The sequence below is a fragment of the Nerophis lumbriciformis genome, linkage group LG32 (genome assembly GCF_033978685.3).
Source record: "Nerophis lumbriciformis linkage group LG32, RoL_Nlum_v2.1, whole genome shotgun sequence".
Lineage (NCBI taxonomy): Eukaryota > Metazoa > Chordata > Actinopteri > Syngnathiformes > Syngnathidae > Nerophis > Nerophis lumbriciformis.
Window position 1 is genome coordinate 9815533 of NC_084579.2, and position 24000 is coordinate 9839532.

General features: G+C 41.6%; 1 protein-coding gene across 3 annotated transcripts in view; it reads left to right on the forward strand.

Annotated features, from left to right (window-relative positions):
• The first annotated feature begins 168 nt into the window (after window positions 1-168).
• The window catches only part of cplane1 (ciliogenesis and planar polarity effector 1), a 75991-nt gene continuing 52159 nt past the window's right edge, over window positions 169-24000 (forward strand). Inside the window, exons 1-15 of one of the 3 annotated variants that reach the window (XM_061927111.2) lie at window positions 169-360; window positions 2890-3025; window positions 3104-3223; window positions 6729-6958; window positions 7033-7136; window positions 10189-10345; window positions 10419-10522; window positions 10601-10783; window positions 11011-11254; window positions 17211-17408; window positions 17480-18216; window positions 18278-18468; window positions 18548-18628; window positions 18695-18856; window positions 18928-19086. In XM_061927111.2, the coding sequence (XP_061783095.1) occupies window positions 280-360; window positions 2890-3025; window positions 3104-3223; window positions 6729-6958; window positions 7033-7136; window positions 10189-10345; window positions 10419-10522; window positions 10601-10783; window positions 11011-11254; window positions 17211-17408; window positions 17480-18216; window positions 18278-18468; window positions 18548-18628; window positions 18695-18856; window positions 18928-19086 (2887 nt within the window). In that variant the 5' untranslated portion in view covers window positions 169-279. The remainder of the gene's footprint in view (window positions 361-2889; window positions 3026-3103; window positions 3224-6728; window positions 6959-7032; window positions 7137-10188; window positions 10346-10418; window positions 10523-10600; window positions 10784-11010; window positions 11255-17210; window positions 17409-17479; window positions 18217-18277; window positions 18469-18547; window positions 18629-18694; window positions 18857-18927; window positions 19087-24000) is intronic. The other 2 variants (XM_061927109.2, XM_061927110.2) reach the window with 2 other exon arrangements.

A 24000-nucleotide genomic window follows, 5' to 3' on the forward strand; every position in this document is an offset into this window, starting at 1 on the left:
AAGTACTCCAAATGGCCCAAAATAAAGATGACAGTGGTCGTGGGGAAAAGGGTGTTTCACCCTAAGCAGGGTTTGTACAAGCTAGTTTTTTACTAAATAAACATGAATTAATGCTGACGCTTATAATTTCAACTCCATTCTTCTTTTCTTCATTGTAGGCGACAAGTTGCTTCTCCTGGCAACTGGAGATGAGCTGCTATAGAGAAGAAGTCATAGCCCGTGTGGGAATATCAATGAAGCCTTCCTGAGATCATCACTGAATGTTTCCTCTCTGTCGCCATGGAACTGAAGCTAGAGGTTGTTTTGTCCTCCAGCATCAAACGAAAGAAGCCATGGCCGCGCTTCTGCTGGCTTGGACAGGTGAGAAGAATAATCAATCAATCAATGTTTAATTATATCAGTGTTTTTCAACCACTGTTCCGCCGCACACTAGTGTGCCGTGAGATACAGTCTGGTGTGCCGTGGGAGATTATCTAATTTCACCTATTTGGGTTAAACATATTTTTTGCAAACCAGTAATTATAGTCTGCAAATGATGTGTTGTTGTTGAGTGTCGGTGCTGTCTAGAGCTGGGCAGAGTAACCGTGTAATACTCTTCCATATCAGTAGGTGGCAGCCGGTAGCTATTTGCTTTGTAGATGTCGGAAACAGCGGGAGGCAGTGTGCAGGTAAAAAAAGGTGTCTAATGCTTAAACCAAAAGTAAACAAAAGGTGAGTGCCCCTAAGAAAAGGCATTGAAGCTTAGGGAAGGCTATGCAGAAAGAAACTAAAACTGAACTGGCTACAAAGTAAACAAAAACAGAATGCTGGACGACAGCAAAGACTTACTGTGGAGCAAAGACGGCGCCCACAGTGTACAACCGAACATGACATGACAATCAACAATGTCCCCACAAAGACGGATAAAAACAACTGAAATATTCTTGATTGCTAAAACAAAGTAGATGCGGGAAATATCGCTCCAAGGAAGACCAGAAACTGCTACAGGAAAATACCAAAAAAAGAGAAAAAGCCACCAAAATAGGAGCGCAAGACAAGAAGTAAAACACTACACACAGAAAAACAGCAAAAAACTCCAAATAAGTCAGAGTGTGATGTGACAGGTGGTGACAGTACACCTACTTTGAGACAAGAGCTATAGTGATGCATGCTTGGTTTGGCCTGCGCCACAGGCGTTGTGGTTCTTAGCTGGTTGGTCACCCTGCTGTCCGTTCTGATTGTTGCTGTACTGGTGACGCTGCTGGGCCGCTCCATGTTCTGGTACAACCACTTCTATGCTTCCGTGTGTCTCTACGGAGCCGCCGCCACGGGCAAGATGGTGCTTGTGCACACGCTGGCCAAGAACCTCTACTATGGGGTGAGCTTTTCTCCCTTTGGGGCAGCATGAGGCCAGGGTTCTACATTGTTGTCTCGCAAATGTGTCTATAATAATACAGTTTATGTATGGAAAGAATATGATCATAATATAGTCATTGTGTTCCTACCAAAAAAAAAATCCATATTTACTTCAGGACTTATCCAGTACATTTTTTTTTAACACAAATAGCATTTATACCCTTTTCTGGTTACAATAAAGATTATCTAAGAATTTTGTGACTTTTATCAAGTATTTTGTTCAAAAGATAAGTCATTTTTTACATTATATTTTTGGGCTAAAATTAAAGTATAATAGGATAGGGATCCCTGTCCAGATTTTATCCAGTACTTTATTCTAAACACTCAAAAAAATTTGTTTAAAAAATTTTGGGACAAGCGCTAGAAAATGGATGGATGTCTAAAATTAACAAAAAAGATAAATTAATTGATATCTCTGTGACTTATATCCGATATTTTATTCAAAACAAACATGAGTAATTTTATTTATTTACATTTGTAGCATTTTTTGGTTGAAATTATAAAAGTACATTGAGATAAATAACAGAATATCTCAAGATTTGTGTGACTTTAGCTCCTGATGGGTGCTGGTTAGCGCCTTGCATGGCAGCTCCCTCCATCAGTGTGTGAATGTGTGTGTGAATGGGTAAATGTGGAAGTTGTGTCAAAGCGCTTTGAGTACCTTGAAGGTAGAAAAGCGCTATACAAGTACAACCCATTTATGGTTTAAAGTCATATCCAACAATTACAACAACAACTTTTTACTGTCAACTGAGTTTTGTTTTTTAAAGATTTCTGCTGGTGGTGTGCCTCCGCATTTTTTCAACGCAAATAATGTGCCTTGGCTCAAAAAAGGTTGAAAAACATTGACTTATATAGCCCTAAATCACGAGTGTCTCAAAGGGCTGCACAATCCACAACGACATGCTCGGCTCAGATCCCACATCAGGGCAAGGAAAAACTCAACCCAATGGGACAATGAGAAACCTTGGAGGGGACCGCAGATGTGGGGACCCCACCCCGGGCGACCGGTGCAATGGACGTCGAGTGGATCTAGCATAGTATTGTGAGAGTCCAGTCCATAGTGGATCCAACATAATAGTGAGAGTCCAGTCCATAGTGGATCTAACATAATAGTGAGAGTCCAGTCCATAGTGGATCTAACATAATAGTGAGAGTCCAGTCCATAGTGGATCTAACATAATAGTGAGAGTCCAGTCCATAGTGGGGCCAGCAGCGCATAGACGTCCCCAACTGATGCACAGGTGAGCGGTCCACCCCGGGTCCCGACTTTGGACAGCCAGCGCTTCATTCGTGGCCACCGAACCATTGCCCCCCCCCCCCTCAACGAAGGAGAGGGGGGCAGAGCAGAAAAGAAACGGCAGATCAACTGGTCTAAAAGGGGGGTCTACTTAAAGGCTGGAGTATACAAATGAGTTTTAAGATGGGACTTAAATGCTTCTACGGAGCTAAATCACTTCCCGTGAAATGTTAATAAACCCTGTCATCCTGCAGGAGAAGGAGTCCGTCTTTCTGTTGGATGACAAGAGGCTCAGCGAGATCAACATGGTCTCTGGTCGCACCAAGAAGAAGACCCCGAAACTTCACCCAATGCTGAACAATGTGGTGACGATGGCTCCGTCTCGTAATGGTGACATCACCGGGGTTCAACGTGAGGATTATTCACTTTTTCTTTGTGATACAAACTTCCCTTTTGTGTGTTTTCCAGGTTTGTGGTTCTGTGGACTTTTGGGCACGGGAGAGCTCTTTTTATGGAACAGGGATAAGGACTTGGTGAAGACGACTGCAGCTGTGCCTGAAGTTGTTCAGTTGATTACTGATATCCGAGGTAAAAGTTAAAACTTACAGCTGACTGACTACATGTTTTTAAGATGCACATTTTGATATACAGTACAGTACACTTTTGATGTGTGTTTGGGGTCATTGTCCTGTTGGAACACCCAACTGCGCCCAAAACCAACCACCGGGCTGATGATTTTAGGTTGTCCTGAAGGATTTGGAGGTAATCCTCCTTTTTCATTGTCCCATTTACTCTCTGTAAAGCACCAGTTCCATTAGCAGCAAATCAGGCCCAGAGCATAATACTACCACCACCATGCTTGACGGTAGGAATGGTGTTCCTGGGATTAAAGGCCACACCTTTTCTCCTCCAAACATATTGCTGGGTATTGTGGCCAAACAGCTCAATTTTTGTTTCATCTGACCACAGAACTTTCCTCCAGACGGTCTTATCTTTGTCCATGTGATGTCGGATGAAACAAAAATTGAGCTGTTTAGCCACAATAACCATAATAAATTCTTAAAAGAACCAAACTTCATGAATGTTTTTTGTGACAAACAAGTATGTGCTCCAATCACTCTTATCACAAAAAATAAGAGTTGTAGAAATTATTGGAAACTCAAGACAGCCATGACATTATGTTCTTTACAAGTGTATGTAAACTTCTGACCACGACTGTATATACAGTACAGGCCAAAAGTTTGGACCTTCTCATTCAATGGGTTTACTTTATTTTCATGACTATTTACATTGAAGGCATCAAAACTATGAATGAACACATGTGGAGTTATGTACTTAACAAAAAAAGGTGAAATATCTGAAAACATGTTTTATATTCTAGTTTCTTCAAAATAGCCACCCTTTGCTCTGATTACTGTTTTGCCCACTCTTGGCATTCTCTCGATGAGCTTGAAGAGGTAGTCACCCAAAGGGTTTTCACTTCACAGGAGTCATAGTTTTGATGCTTTCAGTGATAATCTACAATGTAAATAGTCATGAAAATAAAGAAAACTCATTGAAATGAGAAGGTGTGTCTAAACTTTTGGCCTCTACTGTACATTTTTCCTTCTCAAATATTTGAAGTGAAGGGTTTATACCAGGGGTCCTCAAGTACAAATCTTGAAGGTCCACAAATGTTTTTTTGAAACAGGCTGGGTCCGTTTATTATCGGTCAAGCTTATATAATAGCAGGAGGTAGGTAGTTTAACATTTTCTTAAAATTAACAAAAATAAAATAAATATCCAATAAAATACATGAAATATTTTCTTTGAAACAAAAATAAATAAGGGAATCATTTTTGGTGATTTAACCCCCAATTCCAACCCTTGATGCTGAGTGCCAAGCAGGGAAGAATGCTGGTATGAGCTTTTAAACATAACCCGTTAACTGCTGCCAATCAAATGGTGAATAAGATACTCTTTAGGGTTCATATGTTTGTAAATCTGACTGTGTTGAAGTCAGTGCCTCACCAGCCATGAACCTCACCGCACGTTACTGCTCTGTTGCTATTTGTTGTTGTGTCATAGATTTAACAAAAATCTTGCTTGATGTTTCATATGGCTTTTTCAGCCTCGCGATTTCTTTTTTTCTTAGCTCTGAATCATGAGGAAATGTCTCTTCAAATTCGCGGTGCTCTTTCAGATAGTGACGTTTCAGATTTTCACTTTTCACCAGAGCAACAGTAGTGTTGCATAGTAGACACATTGGTCTGGTACTTGCAGTAGGTAGGATGAAAACATATTGCTCTGTCCATTCTTCCTTGAAACGTCGGTTTTCCCTTTCCACCTTTCTTTTACCAGCCTGAGCCAACTTGGAGCATGCCATTGTGATTTGATTCACATTCAGTGACTGACAAGTGAACAGTTAGCGAAGTAGCGATACGAGACAACTGTGTGCCTGCAGCGAAAGGTTCCATGCACTGTGCACATGACCCAGGTGGTAACAGCCTATCAGCGCGTCGTTGTGAAAGAGATGACAACCCATACCCCGGAATTAGCCAATCAGAGTGGCGTTCTCTCGCTCTCACTCCGTCTCTCTCTCTTTCTGTGAGTGAGACACGAGAAGTGTAAACGAAACGTGGAGATATTTGACTAAAAACAACAAAGAACGTTGACTTGCGGTAGCGATAACTCACAGATAAATACAATTATTATATTTTTTTATAATAATTATAATTATAATAAAAAAAACATCTTTTTTTTTTTTTTTTTTTTTTTTTTTTAACTATAATTCGTGCTGGGTCCGGACGGACACGTCGCTGGGTCCGGACATGGACCGCGGTCCGCCTGTTGAGGATCACTGGTTTATACAGAGTAGGTTCATTTAGCCAGAGGCGTGTCACAGGTGGGAAACATGTCCATGAAAATGGAGATTTTTGCTTCATGATCTCGCGAAAGCCTGGAATTTCTAAAGTTGCTAACTGAGCTCCTCCTATCACAAACTATTGAAGCAGATGGTTAATTTTTCTAACATTTGGTTCTTATAAACAGGCACTAGGGACACATATTAAGGTATGATATCGTTAAACAGTCAATTTTGCTTAAAAGGGGACTTTTAAATTATTATGCAATTTGCATTGATTACTGCTATCCAAGGTAGTGTTAACTTCAAGTAAAACACACTTTAAGAGTACAATTTCTCCCAAAAGAAATAATGTAAGGATAATTAATTTGCTCCACGGTTAAACTGTCCCCACCACAAAACATTTAGTAACTACTGGAAATGTGGGAAAGGTGTCATATTAGGATTTGTGTGTCCATTTAAAACACACCCTGTAACATGTAATGGTGGTTCTTTGGTCAAAATTTTGCATAGATTATTTTTTACAGACATTTGCCAACCGTTTTCTGACCGTCCTATCAGGATCTTATTTAGAAGAAGCAGTGACATCCGCTGTAAACAAACATGGCTGCGTGCATTTCTGCTTGTCCGATGTTGTCAGGCTATTTATTTATAAATTTTTCCTTCTGTTTGCTACTTTTGTTTTACCTTTCTTTTTGAAATGATGCTGTGTCTTTCCTCCATTTTGTTGTAGTTTTTAGTGCTTCCTTCCATATGGAGTGTGCTAACAGATATAAGTTCGAACTATACACTACTACTTTGTATTAGAAATGACAACAGCAGAGGACACATGTGCATTAACGAGCCTGTCTGCCCCACAACAAGAGGATAGAGAAAAAGAAGGAACTTATTTACGACAATGGCGGACTTGCGCAAAGCTCTTCGGGTAAATCTTTACCAAGTATGTAGTTATCCGCTGACGTCACTCGCTACTCAAATTCCAGACGGCTTGTTTAGAGGAAGTATGAAGGAAGGCAAGATTGTTTTATAAATATCTCTGCCATGCCTCAATGGTTTGATTACATTTTTTTAGGGACTTATAGGGATCCCAAATACACAAGAGGTACCAACAGGTAAACAAGTTGGTGTATAATAAAAAAATTCAGCATTTTTACTTATCCAAACTTAGCATAAAACTAAAATATAGTAAAACTACTCTCCCTCATTATACTTAATGCAGTGTTTGTTTTGTTTGTTGATGCATTTTTGCAGGAAATGCTCGGCTGACCGTCCAGGTGTCGGGCGACGGGATGCGCGTCCTGGTGGTCTCCACATCGGCGCAACTGTTCTTGTGGGAGTGCACGGACATCAAAGACCTGGCGGCGATATCCGTCAACACCATTAAGGGGCGCTGGGCTGAAATGCAGCCGCTTCACGATTCCCTTCTGCCCTCCATAAAAGACAAAGAAACATCCCAGTGTACCATCTTTTTGAAGACCGAGGTTTGCTTCCAATGTTGATGAATGACATCCATGCCTGCCTTTAAGTGCTCAGTGTGGATGTATTTTTGTTGCAGTCTATGGGTGATATCTGCCTATCAGCGTTTGTATTCACATGTGGGAAGAAGCTAATTATTACCTGCCTCAAAGTCCAGTGGATGGACGACTACATGAACTTGAGGTGAGGAAGTATGTTATAATCCAGAGGTCTTTTTTCTTTTTTTCATTAAATCAACATAAAAAACACAAGATACACTTACAATTAGTGCACCAATCCAAAAAACCTCCCTCCCCCCAGCTACTTCTCATTCACACTCATTCACACAAAAGGGTTGTTTCTTTCTGTTATTAATATTCTGGTTCCTACAATATATATCAATACAATCTGCAAGGGATACATACAGTCCGTAAGCACACATGATTGCTGATCCACTAATAGCACTAACCTTTAACAGTTAATTTTACAAATTTTCATTAATTACTAGTTTCTATGTAACTGTTTTTATATTGTTTTACTTTCTTTTTTATTCAAGTAAATGTTTTTAATTTATTTATCTTACTTTATTTTGTCATTTTTTTTAAAAAAGGACCCTATCTTCACCAGACCATGTTGTCAATGAAATTAGATTGTTTAAAGGGTTCTTAAAACCAGGTCCAGTCCAGTTTATGTCCAGGTCGGGCTCAGCAACACACACCTTCATTTGTGTACATTCAAAATTAGTGGAACACAACAACAGATTGCATATAATCTATAAACAAAATTACATTTTTAAAATAAGCATTTGAGGACTTCCCATCTTTTTTTAAAATGTTTTTCGGCATCATTAACGGTTTGAACCATATAACTTTCTAAAGTTAAAAAATACTGAATAAATGTTTTAAAGAAAGTAATACTAAGTGAATATCTGTTTTTGGCTTAAAAATAAACCTTTTACCGAGTACCGGTACTATAATTAAATTGACTAAATCATGACTGTCAATGAACTCTCCTAAAATAACAGAAACCACATCAAGCTTCATAAACAAACCAATCCTGAAACACATTTTTTCAACATCAACTTCCACCCAAAACGAAGACACAATATGACAATACCAAAACCAGAGGTCTTCAACGTTGTCCAGGCCAAGGACCCTTAAACCGATGGAGTGGGGACCTCCTCTTGTAAAAAAAAAAAAAATGTTTTATATTAAACTGGTCATAAAGGTACCTTGTTATTGTGCAAGACTAAGATACTCAAATAATAGCAGTAGTGCTGCTAATAGCTAGCTAGCAAACAGCGCGCTAATCACTAGCTAACAACCGTCGCACTGATTGCTACCTGGCAACTGGCGTGCTAATCTTTAGCTGACAACTATAGCTTCATTTGCTAGCAACTAGCACATTAATCGCAAGCTAGCAACTAGTCCACTAATTGATATCTGGCAACTACTGCGTAAATCGCTAGTTGGCAACTAGAGTGCTCGTCGCTTGCTGGCAACTAGTCCTCCAGTCGATAGTTAGCATATACAATGTGAATCAATAGCTGGTCTTGCGTCTGGCCAGTATTCCCTCTCAGGGAATTAAAGTCACTGGTCAATCCCAAGTTCTTTCGATGACATATATGCTGAGTAAGAAGGAACATCAAGACAGAATATGAATATTAACAAGTTTTACTGAAGCTTCAGGAGACCAGCTCACATCAATACAGTCATACCGTCATCTCGAGATGGTCTAACATTCAAACGGAAAGAAACTACTTCTTGAAAAGGAAAGCAGTCCCCCCCAGAAAGGAATTGCCCCCCTTTCCCCAACACTGATAAGCCAAGGAAGGGGATGTATCTTCTTCACATTCCAATGTCTAAAACACTAAACAGACCTCTGTAGACAAAGAGAAACTGGTAGAGATGCGCGGTTTGCGGGCACAACCGCGGATTATCCGCGGATCGGGCGGATGAAATAAAAAAAATTAGATTTTATCCGCGGGTCGGGTCGGGTCGGGTGGTTTGAAATAAAAAATAATTAGATTTTAAATAGATTCAGGCGGGTGGCAGTTAAACCAATTCGGAAATATATATACATAGTTAAATGTTGTTACCCACATACGAAAAACGAGCAGGCACCTGCTGCATATGCCACAACAGAAGAAAAAAAAAAAGAAGAGATGGACACTTTTACGGAGCGGAGAAGGGACGCCTCGCCGGGGTCCGGTACCGAGGCCCCTTCCCCCGAGAGGGCCCCACCGGGAGCCGTAGCTGAGGCGATCCGCGAGAAGGGCCCGACGCACGTCCAGCGTCACCACCGCGCCCACCGCACCGACACCCCGCCTCGTCCGCCTTCGCCGCGGCCAGCGTCACGCGCAGCAGGTAAGCAGCTTACCTGCCCGCCACCCCCGTGGCCGGGGGCTCGTAACAGGGGTCACTCCGCGCGCTCCGCCCGCGCAGCTTACCTGCCCGCCACCCCTGTTGCCGGGGGCGCGTAACAGGGGTCACTCCGCGCGCAGTGCGCTCACGAAAGGGGTGGGGCTCACCCTGGTTGATATAGACGGCCGTCGCTGGCAGCGAGACGCACTTGGAGGTGCGCTCAGCGCGGCTCCCATATGATTGCGCACTGGTGTGCGTCTGGGTCGTGACAGCGTGGCACGCGAATGTCTGTGCTGCATTGGATCAGTCTCCTTTATTTAACAGGCAAAAGCTTTATAACCTCACTAATGCCTTGCATCGTCTATATTAGATATATAACAACGGGCGGGTGCGGGCGGATGGCGGGCGGGTGCGGTTCTGATCAAATGTTAGATCGGGTGGATTGCGGATGGTTGACGACTTTCTGATGCGGTTGCGGATGAAATAATTGCCTATCCGCGCATCTCTAGAAACTGGTATACAGAGTATACAATGGAAAAGTACTATCTGATCCAAACATGACTCTGAATAAAGAAAGAACTCTTAAACATATATGCATTCTCCACACTGACAACTTGTGTGCTAATCGCTAGCTATTTTAAATGGTAACATGAATACAGTAATATAGTTGTTATATGTTTTTTTTTATTTTTTAACTGCAAGATACATGGAGTATGGTGTCCATGCCAATGCTATTTATTAACACTACAGTGTGTTGGATCAATTTTACTGTGTATTTAAAAACATTTAAACAAACTATTTTACGACCCCCCTGTGGGGTCATAGACCCCCTTTTGAAGGCCTGTTATAACGTAAGCCCACACTTGATACGAGCAGACATTTTCTGTGCGTAGCTCCATGGGATACAGCATACAATGGGCCACCAAGACGTACCCCATGTCGCGTCTTACCCCCACCTGCCAACCGGTGAAGTCCAGAGGGGCGCTGGTGGCCGACTTCGCTCCTGATGGAAAACTACTTGCCATCGTTTTGAACCAGCGGCAGCCCAAGGTAAGCAATTAGCACTATCTGCCTTATCGGTCTTAATTGAGTTTTCTCTGTCAACGTACTATTTTGGTTTCAGGCGACACAGGTTGTATTCGTGAGCACACAGAATTTTATCTCTGTATCAAGCGGCCTTGGTGGATGTGGTTGTAAATCTGAAGCCATTCCTTCTAAATACGTAAGGTATGGACTAAATACAATTGCAATTAGTTTGATTTTGCACAGGAGTTCAATGTAGTTTTTTCCCCCCTCTCTATTTAGGTCGTACTGGGTGAGCGGTCTAAGCTGGTCACATGATGGCCTTTTCCTCTCCTGTGTTCTGAAGAGAGGCGCCCTTCTCATCCTGCCTCGTCTCGGCGGGCTCCTCTCGCTAACAAGCACTGGTTGCAAAGTTGACTTTGGACCCGCGCACTTCCTCCCCCTGCACCCGCTGGTCACTTACCGGTTTGTCGTTATAATAATACACGTGATCAATTGAAGGATCTCTATCAAAAATCCTGCCTTTGCAAAGATAATGATGACTACAAAACGTCCAAAGACTACAACCACTAGAAAGACATTGTTGTTAAAAAACTACAATGACTCTCATAATAGCCCGCTTGTTCAGTATGAGAGTTTCTTTAAAAGTCTTTCACCCTTTATGAAAGCTGCTTTGTTTTTTTGCCCTGCAGGCCGCCGGCCGGAATAGCAGAGGCCTCTCTTTCTAGCTCCAGCGTTTCAGCGCGAGACGCAATGAGACAGCGGTATTCTGTGACCTGGCATCCTCGCCTCTTGTACTGCATTGTGTCTGATGGCTACATGGCCACGGTGCTGAAGGTTCTGAACAGGCCTTCTGCTGCAACGCTGGTGAAAGCTGTGTTAGATAACACCAGCAAGGACCTTCAAAAGGCCAGCCAGCATCTGGATACATCACAGGTGATACACTAGGATTTGTTTGGCCAACTCTCTGAAAGGTCCCTTCTTGTAGTATTTTTCAACAATTTGCAATACGTGTCAGAGTTCTCCCATTAGTGTATTGAACGTTTGTTGTCCAAATTATAGCCTTGATGCTGGAATTTGGACAGTTTAGTGCACTCGTGTCAAACTTAGATCTGGGGCCGTATTTATCAAGCGTCTTAGAGTGCCATTTTACACTTAAGTCCTGAGAATTTGCGAAATTTAGTCCTACTCTCAAACTTAAGAATAAAAGCTATTTATCAACTTTCTTAAGTCTAAGAATCACTCCTACTCTCCACGATATTTAAGAGACCTTCAGAGGTGTCCTAAGGGGTTAGGAGTTGCCAGCAGGGGATGGCACTGAGGCATACTTGCCAACCCTCCCGAATTTTCCGGGAGACTCCCGAAATTCAGTGCCTCTCCCGAAAACCTCCCGGGACAAATATTCTCCCGAAAATCTCCCGATTTTTTAAGCCGGAGCTAGAAGCCACGCCCCCTCCAGCTCCATGCAGACCTGAGTGAGGACAGCCTTTTTTCATGACGGGAGGACAACAGGGTGACAAGAACTAAATCATCCAGACTAGAGATAAATTGTATTATTATGTTTATCTTACCTAAAAATAAATATATATATTAATTTAAAAAAAAACCCAACTAAATACATGTTTACTATTTTTTGCTAAAAACATCAAAATTAATTTTATTTTTATTTGTAATTTTTCCATGACTCCTTATTACATCCAGCCATAGAATTATACATTAAAATAAACATATTTGAAATAATTGATTTTAAATTATCATAATAATTCATTTAAAATGACCATATTTAATTATTAAAATAATTGCTTGTTTATCAACAACTTTAGCATTTTATTCATTACATTTTGAAACTCTCAGAAGCCAAGTTATGTTATATTCCTTAATATTTATTTATGCAAGTTTGAAGTATCAATTATCTAAACACAGTTTTGTTTGCATATTTTCAGGATTTAGATATCTATATATCTATATTTAAATATATATATATATATATATGTATGAAATACTTGACTTGGTGAATTCTAGCTGTCAATATACCCCTTCCCTCTTAACCACGCCCCCAACCACGCCACGCCCCGCCCCATCCCGACCACGCCCCCACCTCCCGAAATCGGAGGTCTCAAGGTTGGCAAGTATGCACTGAGGCAAGAGAGAAGGGAGTGGAAGGATGTCTTGGCTTTGTTTGATGATGAGCAGCTGATCAAACGGTATCGTTTAGACCAGGGGTCGGCAACCCAAAATGTTGAAGGAGCCATATAGGACCAAAAACACAAAAACAAATCTGTCTGGAGCTGCAAAAAATTAAAAGCCATATTACATACAGATAGTGTGTCATGAGATATACATTGAATTAAGAGGACTTAAAGGAAACTAAATGACCTCAAATATACCTACAAAAGAGGCATAATGATGCAATATATACATACAGCTAGCCTAAATAGCATGTTAGCATCGATTAGCTTGCAGTCATGCAGTGACCAAATATGTCTGATTAGCACTCCACACAAGTCAATAACATCAACAAAACTCACCTTTCATGCACAACCTTAAAGGTTTGGTGGACAAAAGGAGACAGAAAAAGAAGTGGCATAAAACACGTCCTAGAAAGTCGGAGAAAGTTATACATGTAAACAAACTTCGGTGAGTTCATGGACCGCCAAAATTAGTAGGACAAAACGGCGCTCGCCAAATACTCTCATCAGTGAAACATGTTTAATATAAACAGTGTGCTTTATAACAATTAGGGAGGTTTGTGTCATGTTTGTCCTCCTACAGAAACCATATTAAAACAAAAAAAAATTTTTTTTCCCCCTAATCTTTTTCCATTTTTCATACGTTTTTGAAAAAGCTCCAGAGAGCCATTAGGGCGGCGCTAAAGAGCCGCATGCGGCGCTAAAGAGCCGCATGCGGCTCTAGAGCCGCGGGTTGCTGACCCCTGGTTTAGACAGAGCGGGTACTATTTTTATCACAGATTTAATAATAAGGGGCGTCATCTCATCAGCAACATCACGCAGCAGAGCTTTCACAGCAGAACTAAAGGTCATCACAATGCTTCCATATCTCGCCACTGGGAAAATGAATTGGAAAGAAAAGAAAACATTTATTTTTGATTCATTGCCAATATTGTTTGTTTGTTTTATTTTGTAGTTTATTGTCAAAATATACACTCCAATTGTCCACTTAAATACTTCTAAGATATTTCTTTATTCTTAGACAAGGGATTCCCTTTTGTGATTGGTCATTTCTACGGACACAGAAATGACCTCACCTAAAATTCCGTTTACGGCACATAGTAATGTCGTAATTCAGCTCTGAGTGTGACACTTAAGATTCAGTCCTACACTTCGCTGAAAGTGTGAGTAAGACGCTTGATAACTAACTTTTAAGTGCAGCTTTCAGCGAAGAATTTCTTTCCTCATAAGTCAACTCTTAGCAGACTTCTTAGGAGTAATTCTAAGACGCTTGATAAATACGGCCCCTGGTCCGCTAAATCGTTTTGAGGCCCGCCCAAGCCTGAAAATAATGTGCCCAAATAAAGCACTTCATCTTTTCTAACGAAACATATTCGTTATTTAAATGTTGACGGAAAACTTGTACTGCATACAATTGCATGTCTTTTAAACTTGAGATTTATTTGACCAGGCAAAAAAACATTGTTAACACAGGGGTGTTCACAGTTTGAGTTTTGTTGGCCCGTAGCATATTTTGGGATAAAATAAACAACAGTGAGAATGTAATAAAAAAAGAGCAAATATTCGTAATGTAATGAGAAAAAAGATGACAATTTGATACTAATAACTCAGGGGTGTCCCAAATCTCCCCTCAAGGGTCGCATACAGAAAAGTCAAAGTTTAAAGTTGTTTTATTTTGTAAAAAGACAAAAACAGATATATATTTAAAGACAAAAGTAAGGGCCAGCTTTGTGTTATAAGTGCCAAAGTTATTATTGATATTAGTATAAAAAATTCTGATTTTTCTCATTACATTACGTCTTTTTGCTCTTCATTTTTACTGTTATTTTTTAACCCCTATATTAATCAATAATAGTAAACTTTGTCACCTATAACACAAAGCTGACAGTAAGTTTTGTCTTTACATATATAGTTAATGGCTGTTTTTAGCATTTCTTTTTACAAACTAAGTGCCAAGTGCATTTTTTTGTGTAATGTTCTAGTCCGGGGCGTCTTTTATTTGTTTGTGGAATGTGTCGCGGGCCAATAAAAAAAAAAAAGAGCTGTGGGCCGCAATTGGGACAGACAGAGAGTGGGTCTCAAAGAAGCGCTATTGTGCACTTTTTCTACTTTTTATGTAACTCTGCACTTGCCGTATATCACATACAACAGTGTTTCTTAACTATAGGCATGTTTGTTGTAAATGACAATCTCAGACAACCAGAGGAAGTCTGGAGCTAAAGTCATTGAGAAGTTTCTTAAGCGTAGAAATTATGACTTGAAGCTTTATTTTCATTTGCGCTTCAATTTTATTGACAGTTTATTTAAGAAACATATATTATTATTTTTTAATTTAGTTACAATGTATTCATTTTAACTCTGTGAAATTGTATGTACATGCATTTATTTATTATTATTTAATTTAGTCTCTTTTTTGCAGTATACTTGATTAGTATTTATTTTTCTAATCAGCCTGACCTAAGCCTCGATAACACTCTTTGTGATTAACACATGGTTGCATATCATTTCAATCAATCAACTTTATTTATAAAGCACATTTAAAATTTACCACAGGGGTAGCCAAAGTGCTGTACAATGGGCAGGTTAAAAGATAAAATGAGTACCGAGCAAACACAACACAACACAAACAGAACACGATAAAAAATAAATAAATAAAATAGAATAAATAAAAACATAAAAACAGGTTCACAGCATGTGTATTGTGGGGCGCCATTGCAGGATGGATATCACTCAGTGTTAAAAGCCATGGAATAAAAGTATGTTTTTAAGAGAGATTTAAAAACAGGAAGAGAGGAGGCTTGTCTAATACTCAGAGGTAGGTCGTTCCAGAGCTTGGGAGCAGCAACGGCGAAAGCTCTGTCACCTCTAAGCTTCAGCCTTGTGTCAGGGACCGTCAACAGCAGCTGATCGGCTGATCTTAAGGATCGGGTGGGGCAGTAAGGCTGAAGGAGGTCGGAGAGATAGGTTGGCGCGAGGTTGTTTAGACATTTAAAAACAAATAAAAGGAGTTTAAAATTGATTCGATAACGCACAGGGAGCCAGTGAAGGGACGCTAAAATAGGGGTGATAAGGCTTATCCTGTTAAACTGTAAGTAGGTTGGATATAATTATTATTTTGAAACTTTTATTAGTAGATTGCACAGTACAGTACATATTCCGTACAATTGACCACTAAATGGTAACACCCCAATAAGTTTTTCAACTTGTTTAAGTCGGGGTCCACGTAAATCAATTCATGGTACAAATATGTACTATCATCATAATACAGTCATCACACAAGTTAATCATCAGAGTATATACATTGAATTATTTACATTATTTACAATCCGGGGGGAGGGATGAGGAGGGTTTGGTTGATATCAGCACATCAGTCATCAACAATTGCATCATCAGAGAAATGGACATTGAAACAGTGTAGGTCTGACTTGGTAGGATATGTACAGCGAGCAGAGAGCATAGTGAGTTCAGATAGCATAAGAACAAGTATATACTGTACATTAGGAATACATTTGATTATTTAAATTTGGTTATTTACAATCCGGGGAGGTGGGATGTGGAGGTGGGAGGGTGTTAGTCAAGGGTTGAAGTTGCCTGGAGGTGTTATTAAAGATGACTTATTAATATTTGCTTACACCCCGGTTCAAAAAGGTTAAGAACCCATGACTTACAACATAACGTTAAGGAGTGGAACAGGAGGATACAAACGTTAGCAACACTCGCATAGCTATGTGAGCTACTGCGCTAACATTACACAAACAACAATGTTAGGTTTTTTTATTCAAACACGTGATATTTCTCTGTTTGATGCTCATGAACAGTCTGTAGGAACACACTGTTAGTATATTTTCCATGAAACGGGCCCTTTCACACTTAAGTTAGTGCCATACTTGCCAACCCTCCCGAATTTTCCGGGAGACTCCCGAAATTCAGCGCCTCTCCCGAAAACCTCCCGGGACAAATATTCTCCCGAAAATCTCCCGATTTTCAGCCGGAGCTAGAGGCCACGCCCCCTCCAGCTCCATGCGACCTGAGTGAGGACAGCCTTTTTTCATGACGGGAGGACAACAGGGTGACAAGAACTAAATCATCCAGACTAGAGATAAATTGTATTATTATGTTTATCTTACCTAAAAATAAATATATACTGTATATTAATTTAAAAAAAACAAAAAAAACATTTTTACTATATTTTGCTAAAAACCTCAAAATTAATTGTATTTTTTTATTTGTATTTTTTATGACTCCTTATAACATCCAGCCATAGAATTATACATTAAAATAAACATATTTGAAATAATTAATTTTAAATGATCATAATAATTCATTTAAAATTACCATATTTAATTATTAAAATAATTGCTTGTTTATCAACAACTTTAGCATTTTATTCATTACATTTTGAAGCTCTCAGAAGCCAAGTTATGTTATATTCCTTAATATTTATTTATGCAAGTTTGAAGTATCAATTATCTAAACACAGTTTTGTTTGCATATTTTCAGGATGTAGATATATATATACCGGTATATATATGTATATATATATATATATATATATATATATGAAATACTTGATTTGGTGAATTCTAGCTGTCAATATACTCCTCCCCTCTTAACCACGCCCCACCCCCACCTCCCGAAATTGGAGGTCTCAAGGTTGGCAAGTATGGTTAGTGCCAATGTAATTGTTTTGCCTTTGTTTCCAGAGTTACGTGAAGATGTGTTTGGAGTCTGTATCGTTCCCCAATCTGGACCGTGGCTTTGAAGACACCAAATCAATCGCCACAAGTGTGCCTCCTGCCACAGACTCTATTTCTCCAGCCACACAGGATTCCCCTTTGCCTCTTTTTCTCCAGGACCAGGGGATCCTCAGTAGCACGAAAGAGCTCATAGATAAAGTGCAGGTCTGTCAAGAAGAAAAAGTGTGAGTTGTTATGTCAATGCTGCTGCTTTAACTATTGTGATTGACTTCCAGACCTTCTTTGAGGATGATTCTGACATAGACGGACCTCCTGCTGGCTCTCAGCCGGCGGATGGCGGGCGTCTGGAGTTTGCCTCTATGTTTGATACAGTTCACGCGCCGGACTCGGAGGCCGACTCTAAACATACGGCTAGCTCCGATGCAGAGGAAGACTTTCAGGAGAGCGTCCACCATCTTCACCGTGAACTTTCGAAGATCCAGAACGGACTCTTGACAGCGTGGGCTCTCTGCATGTCTCTGGGAACTGCGTTGGAAAATCGCGCTCACCTGCTGAAGTACGCCATCTACCGGCTGGCGCAACTTGCCGCTTTTCTCCACTTGATCCCGAGCAGTGATGTCCGCTCGGGGAAAGGTTCTTCTTGGCTCCTGCAGCTTCTTAAAACTATTTTATCGTTTCTTCCGTGGGATCACTCAGGTGGGCCTCAAGCCCTGGGGCTGGTGGTGGAGCTCAGTAGGCAGCTGGTGCACCTGCTGCTGGGCCCTCAAAGCGAGTTCTGCCCAGCAAGTCGGTTAGACAGTCTATGCAGAGCTGTGCTGATTCTCAATCTAGTCTCCGATTCCCTCGACCATGCCTACAGCCTGCACCAAAGAACTGTGTGGTCTTCAGCAGAGAAGGACCCTCAGATTGCATCTTCAGATGTATACCACGTGCCTTTACTACAAGAAGGCAAGGAAAACGAAAGTGGAGTTGCACATCAGGGTCTGCCTGTACCCCACAGACCATCCAGCAGGTTTGGCTTGTCTTTAGAAAAACAAAACAGCACTTTGTCAAAACGTCCTCTTGTTTTACAGACTTGCTGGAGTATGGAGGTGGGTCTACAAGGTCAGCCGGCAATACCAAGAGGAGGTCCGTGGCTTCAAAGACGGCAGTGGTTGGGAGGCGGAAGACGAGCAGCTGTCCGTAATCATATCTGAGATCCAAAGAGCTCTGCAAGCTACAGGAGAACGACTTGAGGAGGGCCCCACACTGCTGAATTACACTGGTATAAGAAAGCATATCGCCTTCGATGCACTGGCTGCTGTTTGTCATGTGGAACTAAATATAAAGGATTGTCTCGTCAGGTGAACAGCTATTCCTGTGTGGCTTGTACCAAAACGGTGTTGAGACGCTGCAAACACAAATTTGGGAAGAGAGTAAAAAAAGTATGTCACTTCATTTTGTTTTGCTCAAATGACATCTCATAGTAATAAAGTACGCCTCTCTCCTAGGTTCTCGTAGTGTCTTCCAGGAGACAAGGCTGTGTTTGGCTCTCCTCTACAGCCTGTTGGCCCAGTATCATCTCCGAGAAGCCGTAGAGTTGGGAGAACACATGGCCCACTTGGTTCTGCACAGAGCAGGACATTACAGTGACGACGCTGCCTGCACAGAATGTCAGTGTCAAAGAAATGCTATCTGCTTTGGTTAAGCCTCATGTCATTAGTCATCTAACTTTTGTGCTTAGCAGCTGACCCGCTTCTGCCGACAAACCTGCATATTGACGCCGTCTACGCCGTCATTCATGCTCTAGCGAGATTCATGGCCTCTTATTTTACCAATCGGCCGCTTAACATCCTGCCTGCGCACAATGTGGCCGTCCTGCCACCGCTACATCTACCTCACGGTACGTATAACATAATCTAGTGCAGTCCTTATTGGGTCGTCCTCAGATGGGTTTGCCATAGGCCAGGGGTCGGCAACCCGCGGCTCCAGAGCTGCATGCGGCTCTTTGATCACTCTGATGCGGCTCAGCAGCCTACTTGCTGAACCCCCCAATTTTCCCGTGAGACTTCCGGATTTCAGTGCATCTTGCAGAAATATTCACCGATTTTCACCCTTACAGCTATAATGCGGGCATGCCATGATGTTACAACATTTAGCGCCCTCTACAATCTGTATTAACAGCGTGCCAGCCTAACACTTGTTATACAATATGCATCTTCTGCTTGCACACGTACGTGACAGCAAGGCATACTTGGTCAACAGCCACACAGGTTACACTGACGGTGACCATATAAAACAACTTTAACACTCTTACTAATAATGCACCACACTTTGAACCAAAACCAAACAAGAATGACACACATTTCGGGAGAACATCTGCACCTTAACACAACATAAACACAACAGAACAAACACCCAGAATCCCATGCAGCCCTAACTCTTCCGGGATACATTATACACCCCTGCTACCACCAAACCCCGCCCCTACCCCAACCCTGCTCCCTCACACATCAACCCCCCCCTCTCTCTGTGCGACGGTTGAGGTGGGCGGGGTTTGGTAGCGGGGGTGTATAATGTATCCCGGAAGAGTTAGGGCTGCATGGGATTCTGGGTATTTGTCCTGTTGTGTTTATGTTGTGTTACGGTGCAGATGTTCTCCCAAAATGTGTTTGTCATTCTTGTTTGGTGTGGGTTCACAGTATGGCGCATTATTAGTAAGAGTGTTAAAGTTTTTTTTATACCGCCACCGTCAGTGTAACCTGTGTGGTTGTTGAAGAAGTATGCCTTGCTGTCACCTATGAGAGCAAGCGGAAGCACCATACAACATGTGGCTGATCAGGCACGCTGGTTGTAGTAGGCGCTATATGCCGTACCATCACGGCACGCACGACGCTGACAAGCGCTATTCATTTAAAACCCGCGTGCCGCACCAGCTTAAAAAATCCATATAAATGTGTGTGCAGCGTGTCTGAGACCCCTGGTTTATACATAGCACAAAGCAAAAAAAAAACTTTGTATGCAGTGTTATGTCATTCAAAATTTCAAAATTTTTTGCGGCTCCCATTGTTTTCTATAATTTGTGAAACTGGTCAAAATGGCTCTTTGACTGGTAAAGGTTGCCGACCCCTGCCATAGGCAGATTCCACTCTTTGAGGTTTCCCATTCTTGCGGCCAGTTCTGTAGTGCTCTCCACTCCACACCCCACTCCTGCAGTCTTCTTCATATGTTGGCTTAAGACGTTTTTTTGGTCGGTGCCCATGTGTTGGCTCCCATAGCACTATCTTGGTAGCAGGAAGTTCATGGTGTCTGTGGCAAGTTTCATCCTATTGGATGCTACCTTGTCACTCAGTCTTGACGGATGCTTGTTGATAGCATGCCTGTGCAGCGCTTCTCAAACTTTTTACACCAAGTACCATTAGAATTTTTTCACATTTGCTATCCTCCACATGTTATAACAATTTAGAAAATTGCTTTGGATTTAATTTCAGTGAGTCTTATTTCCTACATGTGTATACCAGACCTGGGCAAAATACGGCCCAGATCGGACGTTCTACATAATTTTTTTAGACCTTTAACATCAAAACTGTCGCCGCCATTATGATGTGCAGTGCTGTTTTTAAATGACCGTAAGTCTTGAACTATAAAAAGTATTTCAGTGGTCGAAATCTGTGCTTTTGAGTGTTTTACGAGTTATTACGGTGATCTACATCACAGCAGCTCAGAGCAGGCAGCCCGAAACACGTGTGTCAGAAACAAATGCGGTAGCAGATTTTTACGTGATAATATATCATATTGTTGGTGTTCATTTCACTCTGCATTCACATTTTGCTGTTTTTTACATTCTTGCTGTGTTTTGCTTGATTGTAAAAGATACACAACTATCGAGGAGCTGGTCTGAGAAGTAAAAGAGGAGTGATGTTCATATGTTGTTAATATTCAGTGTTTTATTGTTCATAGTTAATATTGTAAATAGAATAGAAAGTACTTTATTGATCCCTGGGGGAAATTCAGCACCACAGTTCGCTCACAATAAACAAACACATAAGTATTTTTTACATGTGAATAATATAAATACAGTCTATTATACAGCATTATTCACATGTGAATAATATCAATACAGTCTATTATACATTCAAGTACAGTCAAAAAGGAACATATGCATTGTACAGTCTGATAAGGTAAAACCGTTTTTATCTTATAACCTTTTTGAACAAGTCGTGCATGCTTTTATTTCAAGTCGCCTGGACTACTGCAATGCACTTTATGCTGGCATTAGCCAAAAAGCTCTCTCCCGGTTGCAGTTAGTCCAGAATGCGGCAGCACGACTTTTAACAGGGGCCAGGAGACGCCAGCATATAACCCCAATCCTTGAGAGTTTGCACTGGCTCCCTGTTCATTTTAGAATTGATTTTAAAACCTTGCTGTTTGTTTTTAAAGCTTTACATGGACTGGCACCTCAGTATATCTCGGACCTCATCCAAACGTACAATCCTGCGCGCGCTCTGACGTCCGAGAGCCAGCTCCAGCTCGTGGTGTCCAAGACGAGACTTAAAAACCAGGGGAGACAGGGCCTTCTCTGTGGTCGGCCCTAAGCTCTGGAACACTCTGCCCCTCCATATTCGAACTGCTCCCACAGTGGAGTGTTTTAAGTCTCGTCTTAAGACCCACTTTTATTCTCTGGCTTTTAACACTACGTGAGTTGTGTGGTCCTCTGTTGTCCTCTGTGTTTTTAAAATTTTGATTTCTATTTACTGTTTTAATTGGTTTTACCCTTTGAAATCATATTTATTTTATATTGTTTTTAATTGTGTTTAATATTGTTGTGCAGCACTTTGGAAACATTTTGTTGTTTAAATGTGCTATATAAATAAAGTGGATTGGATTGGATTGGATTGATGGCTGTCAGTATGAAGGACTTCCTGTGTCGTTCCGTGTTTGCATTTTGGGAGTCTGAGCCTTCCACTGAACGTGCTCATTCTCTCCGCCAGGTCCGAGTGTAGTGGGTGGGAGGTGTTGTCCATAATGGCTAGGAGCTTTGCTAGACTTCTCCTCTCTGACACCACCGCCAGAGAGTCTAGCTCCACTCCCACCACGTTACTGGCCTTCCTAACCAGCTTGTCCAGCCTGTTTGCGTAAATCCCACTTTCTTTATTTTCATGTACATTTTGGCTGTCCCATTCAGTAAAAAACTGTAAAATTCCATTCTGTTTTTTTTAGGTGGTCTGTCATAACGTTTTTAGAACTCTATCGGACATTGTGACTTTTGGTATTAGTGTTCCTGAAAAAAAGGGACCCAAACCCATATACCGGGGGTCGGCAACCTTTACCAGTCAAAGAGCCATTTTGACGAGTTTCACAAATTATAGAAAACAATGGGAGCCGCAATTTTTTTTTAAATTTTTAAATGAAATAACACTGCATACACAGTATTTTTTTTTGCTTTGTGCTATGTATAAACCAGGGATCTCAGACACGCTGCCCACACCTTTATATGGAATTTGAAAGCTGGTGGGTCACGCGGGTTCAAAATGAATGGCGCTTGTCAGCGTCATGCGTGCCATGATGATACAGCATATAATACCCACTACAATCAGCGTGCCTGATCAGCCACACGTTGTTTGGGCATCCGCTTGCTCACGTAGGTGACAGCAAGGCATACTTGTTCAACAACCACACAGGCTACACTGACGGTGGCGGTATAAAAAAAACTTTAACACTCTTACTAATAATGCGCCACACTGTGAACCCACACCAAACAAGAATGACAAACACATTTCGGGAGAACATCTGCACCGTAACACAACATAAACACAACAGGACAAATACCCAGAATCCCATGCAGCCCTAACTCTTCCGGGATGCATTATACACCACCGCTACCAAACCCCGCCCACCTCAACCGACGCACAGAGAGGGGGGGGGCTGATGTGTGAGGGAGCAGGGTTGGGGCGCGGGCGAGGTTTGGTGGTAGCAGGGGTGTATAATATGTATTATATTATTATTATATTATTATAATATGGAATGCCCTCCCGGTAACAATTAGAGATGCTACCTCAGTAGAAGCATTTAAGTCCCATCTTAAAACTCATTTGTATACTCTAGCCTTTAAATAGCCCCCCTGTTAGACCAGTTGATCTGCCGTTTCTTTTCTTTTCTCCTCTGCTCCCCTTTTCCTTGAGGGGGGGGGGCACAGGTCCGATGGCCATGGATGAAGTGCTGGCTGTCCAGAGTCGGGACCCGGGGTGGACCGCTCGCCTGTGCATCGGCTGGGAACATCTCTGCGCTGCTGACCCGTCTCCGCTCGGGATGGTGTCCTGCTGGCCCCACTATGGACTGGACTCTTACTATTATGTTGGATCCACTATGGACTGGACTCTCACAATATTATGTCAGACCCACTCGACATCCATTGCTTTCGGTCTCCCCTAGAGGGGGGGGGTTACCCACATATGCGGTCCTCTCCAAGGTTTCTCATAGTCATTCACATCGACGTCCCACTGGGGTGAGTTTTTCCTTGCCCTTATGTGGGCTTTGTACCGAGGATGTCGTTGTGGCTTGTGCAGCCCTTTGAGACACTTGTGATTTAGGGCTATATAAATAATGATTGATTGATAATATAGCCCGGAAGAGTCAGGGCTGCATGGGATTCTGGGTGTATGTTCTGTTGTGTTTATGTTGTGTTAAGGTGCAGATGTTCTCCCGGAATGTGTTTGTCATTCTTGTTTGGTTTTGGTTCAAAGTGTGGCGCATTATTAGTAAGAGTGTTAAAGTTGTATTATATGGTCACCGTCAGTGTAACCTGTGTGGCTGTTGA